At 41.0% G+C, this 9,226-nt stretch overlaps 1 protein-coding gene across 1 annotated transcript in view; it reads left to right on the forward strand.

Moving 5' to 3' along the window:
* The window catches only part of LOC106805756 (sodium-dependent neutral amino acid transporter B(0)AT2-like), a 16,121-nt gene extending 10,580 nt beyond the window's left edge, over window positions 1–5,541 (forward strand). Inside the window, exons 3-5 of the mRNA XM_014807508.1 lie at window positions 2,537–2,699; window positions 3,044–3,283; window positions 4,924–5,541. Of these exons, the coding sequence (XP_014662994.1) occupies window positions 2,537–2,699; window positions 3,044–3,283 (403 nt within the window). The 3' untranslated portion in view covers window positions 4,924–5,541. The remainder of the gene's footprint in view (window positions 1–2,536; window positions 2,700–3,043; window positions 3,284–4,923) is intronic.
* The last annotated feature ends 3,685 nt before the right edge of the window (window positions 5,542–9,226 follow it).

The raw sequence follows: 9,226 nt of genomic DNA on the forward strand, positions 1-9,226 counted from the left end.
ATTCCACTCTTTTACCTCGAGCTTGGAATAGGACAGAAGCTGCGCAAAGGCAGTATAGGAGTGTGGAATGAAATCCATCCATTTCTAGGAGGTGTTGGAATCTCAAGTTCCATCTTAGGATTTATCCTTGGTGTTTACTACAACGTGATCATAACTTGGTGTCTGTATTACCTGTTTAGCTCATTTCAAAAGCAGCTGCCATGGGCAGAGTGCCCCGTTGACAGTAGTAACAATAACACAGTTGTGCACGAGTGCCATATCAGCTCAGCAACGTCGTACTATTGGTACCGAGATGCATTGAACATATCGCCGGATATTGAAGAATTTGGTGGAATACAGTGGAAGATGGCTGGATGCCTATGTCTAGCCTGGATTATTGTTCTTTTTTGCATAATGAAGGGGATAAAGTCATCAGGCAAGGTAAGTACCTCCAGATGTTTGTTTCTGTTTTGTTATTATTATTATTGTTATTATTATTATTGTTGTTGTTGTTGATATCACATTTGTGTGCATGTCAATGTTCACCTTATCATCAACTGTTTATTATGTATTCCTGATATAAATGCGTAGAAAAAGACATTAATGATAAAATCAGGAGTGAATAATAATACAGTGTATTATTATTCACTCCTGATAAAATGTTATATAAATATCTATCTATCTATAACTATCATGCAGTACGTAGCTAACTTGAGTGCATACACATGCGGTAGACTTATATTTGCAGGCACTCATACGAACACACACACACACATTCACACTAGGTAGGTAGGCTAAGTAGAATGCCTATTAAATTGTTCATTCATCCGGCCTTGATCAATTATGCATCATTTCCCTCTGCGTCCTTTCTTGTGCATGGTCTATGCCTCTCACCGGCTAGCTAGTTTAATTCCGACGTTCGTATAGCCATGTAAGCAAGATAATTCTTGTTTTCTTCTCAAATGCTTGCTAAATAATTTCGCTGAAAAATGCAGGATGCAAAATTGTCCACTTTGTCCGTTTTGGCTAATAAATGCTAACTTAGCAAATCTTCTACATATCTAATATGTACACTAATTGTATACATAGATGGAATTACACTATAATAAAATTGTTTTAACAAAGTACATGTTTAACCAAACTGGATGGTTGCAACGCTACATAGACCGTTTTGTTAAAAACACGATTTCTCAGTTGGTAAATGAAAATGTCAGTTGTATAGGATTGGAATACAGATATAAAGTTCAACAAATTCATTTATTATGTTCATTTCATAGTAAATCGTCGACTTCATTTTTAAGTATATGACGCGATCTGACAGGATAAGCAATGTGCCGCACCCCAGCTCAGTTTTTCAAATGTGTTTTCCATGTTCACCTCGTCTACGATAGCTGTGCTGTCACTGAGGCGGATAATACCTGTGCTATCCTGTGCTATAAACTGGATGATTGCAACCCTATATAGACCGTTTTGTAAAAAATACGATTTCTCAGTTGGGAAATGAAAATGTCAGTTGTATAGGATTGGAATACAGATATAAAGTTCTACAAATTCATTTATTATGTTCACTCTATAGTAAAGCGTCGACTTCATTTTTAAGTATATGACGCGATCTGACAGGATAATAGTCCAAGATTTTTACCTCAAATATGGCCAAACCCGGACATTTTTCAAAACAAGCTGAATTTTTCAGGATAGGTTCAGAAAAATGTGTAGAATAACATACTAAAAGTTCCCGGAAATCCCCCTTGTGCGTTTTCCAGAATCCAAGATGGCGTACAAAATTGCCCCTATTTAGGGTTTTTCCCATAACTCTGGCTCCAGTCGAGCTAGAAACATGAATTAAATGTTTAATTATATGTTTTAATGCCCAAGGAATCTACTTAGGTACTTTTTGTGAGGTTTAAGGTGATGCAAATACCCTAATCCAAGATGGCCGCCATTTTTTAATACTTTGACGTGCCTTTTCCCGCGCCGTACGTGCTCACATCCTCACATCCTCAAGTTTGGTCGCGCTAGGTCAATTCGGGGCTGAGTTAGAGAGCGGAAGGGAAATATGATCAAGGTCAAGGAAAAGGTGAAATAAAGGTCGCAGTGACCTGGTGGGCAGTTTTCACCCGATCTCGGATGATCTTCAAATTTGGCATGAAGGTGCGTTATGGTAAAGCGAAGACGCCAATCGTTTTTGGTGTGGGCGGAGTCATCGTTGCCATGGTAACAACATTTTTGTGGAAATATTGTAGAACCTGTAACTTGTGCTGTTTTTACCCGATTGTCATGGAATTTGGCACACAGGGCCGATATAACTGTAACGACGAAGATGACGTTACCCGTTTAAATGTAGATCGGTTGTAGCGATGAATATTGAAACTCCAAACTCCAAGCAGTAGTGTTCAGCAAAATAGTATATTGTTTCTCAAACCACATATGCTCGCACAGAGGCACGCAGACGCGTGCCTCGCGCACTCCCGTCCGATCAATATATATAGTGTATTCATTCTTAATGAGTCCTTCTAAATCGAGATATTTTACTATGTTATTTCATTTTGAATTTCAGATTTTCCAATGATCTTGAAACAATGGTGGGTAAAAAGCCAGGGCTCTATTGGAATATGACATGGAGGTTTTTCAGCCCCGCAATCATGGTTGTTGTGTTCGTGGCAAGCATTATCAGCATATCGCTTAACCAAATGACCTACAGTGCCTATAATACAACAATGGTATGTGTACTTCTCTGAAGGTCATACCTGTACATAAGGGTTACTCAAGGGTAATGTCAAAAGATGCATTCATAGCAGGAGTAGATAAAGGGATCCCTTTATCTACTCCTGATTCATAGACAGGTGACTGTCTTTAAAGGTGGTCTCACTGTATAATTGCCATTCAAGGAAATTGTTAAATGAATCCCTTTCAGACAAGTAGTAAGACTGTATCAGTTCTTCCAATGTGATAACCCACATGACCTTTTTGCCATCTTAATCCTATCAGTTGATATCAGTTTAATCCTAAACGTAGTCGCTACAAATGCATTTTTTGTTAAAATTCATACATTTGTTTTTCATAGGCCATGGTGGAGGAGAAGCCTTACCCTGTATCAGTGGTTGTGTTTTCGGTCTTGCTTGCCCTGTCCAGCTGTATTCCTATACCACTGGTTGCCGTGCTGCGCTTCTTCAATATCATGAAAGTGGAATCGAATATACCAGTCAGTGTGAAGCGATTGAACACAACGCAGTCGACCGCGGCCATAGTGGGGGGAGAAAACACTTTCGAATACTACGATGATGACTTGGAAGAAAATTACTAGGTAAGATTTCATAGATGTTTCCATTTTGCGTGTATTAATAAGGAGTATATGCCACATTTGTCTATTTTTGCCAGCCAGTGATTCCATGATAGAGCCATCCCACTCGGCAATGTAAAAATGGACCTGTAGCAGATCATTGTTTAAATTACTTCCGTAGCCTCACCACTTACAGAAGAGCACATAGGCCATTGATGAAACCTCTCCATGCAGGGCATCCCATCCAGCGCATTCCTGTCCAGCTCATTTCACCCTATGCCAATATTCTTGGCATCTGCCTCCATCTTTCCTCTCCAGGTATTGTGTAGGTTTTCATTTCCCCCCTTTCCTTTTCATTGTGGCTTCCAGAATAAAGGTTCCCCGGGCGAGGAATTAATAGTAGGAGTGGCTTATCAAGCTCTATCTTCAAATCTCTTTCACTGACACTTGGTTGGTTTACCCCCAAAGGTCTATGTAACTGACATTGTCTGTCCAAGAACTCAATTCTTATCCGAAGGATATATCTCACGCACGTTGCCAAAGATTTTGGTGTATATTATTGCTATTGTCATCTCTAATGTTTCTGAGCCGCAGAGAAGTAGTAGCTTGACACTTTAATTTAAACTTCATAACGTCGTTTGCGTATTTCTCAAAGTTCCATATGTTCCTCATAATCTATGCCAATGTTTTTTAATTCTGTTCTCATCGTCCTCATTGGTTCCGATTTGCTTGCTGATTACACCAGAAGACTGGAATTTCAACACGCCACAATGGGTGTAGTTCTCACTTGCCACGTCGCGTTTAAAATTAGCTAGTAATACAAAAGAAATTATGTGGCTCGTGTAGCTTGTTTGCCCCACTTATTAGTTCCATGTTGTGCATGTATACCTCCTTTTTCGTACATCGTGAGTACTCGTGATTACTAATGTTTACTATTCTGCTCCTCAAACTTTCTGTGGCACTCTGAAATTTCTGGTTAAATCTAAAGGCACAGTTGTCATGTCCTAAAAATAATTAAAGTTCCACACCCTGCACTGCATAGGTAGATGAAGGAGCTGACGTTCTCCTATGGCTAATCTGTGATGTTAGAAATACCTGTTTATTCTATTTAAGAAGTTACGTAAAAGTACTGTATGTAGTATCTTATCCCAGATTCAGTAGCGATAATTTACTAATTTCGTATGATTGAGTTTCTGTATCCCGAGTTTAGTAGGCATATAATTCACAAATTGTGTGAGGGCAAATTTCCTTAGCTCGAGTTTCCATAACATGGTGTACATACTGTAAACCCGTTCCGTGTTTCTTTTGGCTGCTTCCACTTCTCTCTCAGGGTTATCACAAATATCTTTCTATCAGCTCTCATGTTACCCCTCATTGTTCTATTTTCCGTTGCATCATTTCCTGTGCTCTTGCTTTCTCTGCACGGTATTAGGTGTTATGGTTATCACTAGAGTTGATAATTCAGGATTTTTTTTCACAATTGATGTGCAGTAAATTGCTTAAACCTGCCGCCTAACAGATTTTTTTATGACAATAACACTGCTACGCACAATCATTTCAGCGTAGAGTGTCAATAATGTTGAAGCTAAAGCTGCTAAGTTAACATATGTTGTGCCAAAAATATAGTACAATACAGTGATGATAGCTTACGCTACTGGTTTCAGTATCTCTAGGAGCCCATATTGCCAAGAGTAATTGGAAACTGTGAAGAAAGTTACACATCAACACTGAAGCATAAAGTTATTGCGACGTCATCGAATCTCAGTTTGTAGAGCTATACATTTAAGTATAATGTTAGCGTTTTAATTCATGAAGTAATAATTGTATGCAAAAATTCATATTATGAGGTTATGTTTATGTAGGATTTCAACTACTGCACGTACATAAGCAGTGCACTTTGCAAAGGAAACGGAGGGTATGGTATACACACATGGTACTAGTCATCTATGCATGCTATTAGTATATATATGATATTATATGTGATTTGCGGCTAATATGCCAATGCGGATAAGTATGTATATTCTTCTATATCTTTGATGTAAAGAACGTTGAAATACTTATATTATGTATTACTAACCGTGACAAGGTTCTTACAGTATTGAAAAGATACTAAGACGATGAAGCAATAATAATCGTAAGAAAACATAGTAAGCTTGTTGGAAACGGAGCTTGACTGCTTACCCAAATTTGTTGCTATGAATGATATCAGGAGAACATAAACGCCGATTGGTAGTTTGAAGTAGTAGCAAAGTTAGTAGAAATGTCATGGTGGCGGTTGGATGATTTGGATATATATTATATATATATATATATATATAAGTTAATGCGGGTCCTCCCCCAGAAAATTTTGAATCCCCTATTTTCCTCCTGAAAGTAGGGGGGGATGATTGTACACGCCCCATCTATCCCATCCCCCCGCTATCTACGCCCACAGTATATAAATAGGATATGTTACACTAAGGGGGCCTATGTATGTATATAGATAGGATATGCTATACTATGTATGTATATAGATAGGACGCAAATATGTCGGCGACCTATCGCCCAAAAGAAATGACGAAGAGCCGACGTTAAGCATTCAAGATGCAGGGTGCTATGTCTACAGGAGGTGCGCATTGCAGATCGCGGCCTCGCTACTTCGATGTGGCGGCAATGCCCTGTCTTAGGTCGCTTGCTATACTAATGTGTGTAACGTCGCCGGTCGCTGTGGACAGCTATAGGATAATTTTCTTCGGCCGATCTAAAGCCCGGCGCACACGTGAGTAATTTTACTCAGTAAAATGATGCATGTGTCAAAATACTCACGTGTGCTTTTACTTGAGTTTTCTGACGCGTGCATCAAGAAACTTAATATCAAACATGTTTGATAATTTTTTACTCACGCGTCAAAATGCTCAACGTGTGCGCGCTAGCTGCGCAAATTCACTCAACACTGGTACTCACAGCGGATGCGTTTAAATCATTTTAAAGATATGGCTGCGCCCAGTATAGATAGACTTGGATGTTTTATCGGAATTCAAATTGGTGGATTTTTGGCCCGATTATGAATGCTTATACGTCGTTAGTAGCCCAGATTTTAAAGATAGGGAGAAAAGGGAGCAAGCATTTCAAGATCTCGCGGCTAGAGTTGAAATAATAACATTTCTTCATCTTCGGAGGCAGACGATCTATCGGTACCCGCCATGTTGTACAGTCACGTGATCTACATTACCACTGATACCTTGAGTAATTTTACTCACGTGTGCGCCGTCGCTGAAAATATTTCACGTGAGTATTTTGACGCATGCATCATTTGACTGAGTAAAATTACTCACGTGTTCGCCGGGCTTTATACGCTCATCTAGACAGGGCGAGCCCATGGCACGTGTGCATGGTAAAATCCGATCCACAAAATTCACTGATTCAGCATCGCGCAACGATTTCCCACCTATATCCTAATGTAGGCCTACATATAGCATTAGCGCTCGTAACGTCGGTCGCCGTTGACAGCCAAGATAATTATATTTCTTCCGCCGATCTCATACGCTCAAACTTGACAGGGACAGGGCCCACGGCACGTGTGCATGGACAAATCCAATCTACAAAATTCACTTTGCTCGCAGCATCACGCCACGTTTCCCCACCTATGCTAATGTGCATAGGAATGGCCGCGTGACGTCGGTCGCCGTTGACAGCCAAGATAATTATATTTCTTCCGCCGATCTCATACGCTCAAACTTGACAGGGACAGGGCCCACGGCACGTGTGCATGGACAAATCCAATCTACAAAATTCACTTTGCTCGCAGCATCACGCCACGTTTCCCCACCTATGCTAATGTGCATAGGAATGGCCGCGTGACGTCGGTCGCCGTTGACAGCCAGCATAATTTTCTTCGGTCGATCTCATACGTTCAAACTGGACACGGGCGGGCCGACGGCACTCGTGCATGGTAAAACCCGATGTACATTATGCACGTTGCTCGCAGCATCGTGCCACTGTTTCTTCTATGCTAGTGTAGGCTACATGAAAATGGCGCTCGTAACGCCAGTCGCCGTTGACAGTCAAGGTAATTTTCTTCCGCCGATCTCATATACGCACCAACTGGAAAGTGTCGGGACCGCGGTACGTGTGCATGGTCAAATCGAATTTACAAAATTCACTTTTCTCGCAGCACTGCGCCACGGTTCGCACCTATATGATAATGTACATGAAAACGGCGCTCGGACGTCGGTCGCCGTTGACAGTCGAAATACTTTTCTCCGCCCAATCTCATACGTTCAATCCGGACATGGGCGGACCAACGGGACGTGTGCATGGTAAAATCCGATCTACAAAATTCAATTTGCTCGCAGCAGCGCGCCACGGCTCCTACCTATTCCACTTGACTGGTACCCGTCCCTTCTCACACGCTCGATATAGGAGCGATATAGGAGCTCCCTATATCGAGCGTGTGAGAAGGGATGGGTACCATGCAGACAACTATTCCACCGGTTCCAGAGTGGTGCCAGAATCCGGCAGCAATAAAGGGAGTTAATGCCATACTTTGGCGTAGAATACGGGGGAACTTGATAGACAGCGCACGTCAGATGTTGACAAACATTTACTCATATTATCAGAAGTTTATATTATTATCTATTATTATACACTCCTGATATTATCTGGTTTGGCAGACCACATACATAATAATCTACACTGGTCAGAGCGCTATCAAAATTGATACGCGTGCTCTATCTACATTTATCAAACATAATGGGTATTGAAATTTTGACAAAATTTCACCTATAACCCTGAATGTATCCGTAAGCAAAACTCAGTACCTAACATGCTCTGTGGGAGATTTGAAGAACGGCAAATCTGGCGGTTTTTTCTCTGAGATATAGCAGTCGTTTACTGCACTGTAGTAACCACAATGGCTTTGAACCGATGCCAATTTTAGTAGTTGGCCGCTTCATTCGCCAAGGGCAGAACCATCAAACCACTTAAGGCCACCGCACACCAGCCGATTTTTACAAACGATGAAACGATGAAGCGATGAAACGATGAAACGATGAAGCGATGAAACGATGAAACGATGAAGCGATGTAGGTGTGCGGGGAACACCTACGATAATTTCTGCAAGGTGAATGTCATGTGACACGGGCACGTTCAGCTATTGGCTGTTCAATATTTATCGCACACGATTTTCCTGAGGTCACGCGCACACCACAAAATCGCGTCCAAATAATCGGTTCAAAATCAAACATGTTTTAACAAGCAGGGTATAGGAAGTGTCCAGTATGTGTATTCCTTAGTCTGTGATAATGCTTTTCAGCCAAACTTACGCGCCTAAAAAAGGGAACATGCTCGAAGTGGATGTGCATGTTAAAGCTTATTTTAGAATTTCACTTTTGCTGCAGCATCCCGCCATTCCCTGCCGCTATGCTAAAGTACATGAGCAATGGCGCGCGGGTCGCTCGCCATCCACACAATGCTGACGACTTATCATACGGACTTTTTACAAGACAATGCTTGTCAGCCGATCTTACGCGCTTAAAAAGCCAGAGGCATGGCCGAATGAGATGTGCATGGCAAGGTTGGTAGCTGCCCCCACATTTTGGAACCAAATAAAAATATAAACTTATGTTATAATTGTAAACCCAATAATGGCTGCAATACATAATGGAACAAAGTTGCAATTTACAGAAACGGGTTCAAATTACAAAAACACAATTATCGCTTCAGCCTAACTTTATCCTACATATGCATATGTACATGCATACGATTTTTTATTTCGTGAGGAGTTTACACCTTCCTAGGAATTTGGAATACAAGAATAAAATCATCATCTGAGCTTAGCCAGGAGCTAATGATATGTATGTATATATATATCAGGTCTGTAGCTAACCCATTTTGCCTTGGGGCAAAGCCACGTGCGTTGTGTGTTCCAGGACGGTGATGGCCAATGACCGTGTATTGTATCTAATTTCGCCCTTATATATATATATA

The sequence above is a fragment of the Priapulus caudatus genome, unplaced genomic scaffold (assembly GCF_000485595.1).
Source record: "Priapulus caudatus unplaced genomic scaffold, Priapulus_caudatus-5.0.1 Scaffold0, whole genome shotgun sequence".
Classification (NCBI taxonomy): Eukaryota; Metazoa; Priapulida; class Priapulimorpha; order Priapulimorphida; family Priapulidae; genus Priapulus; species Priapulus caudatus.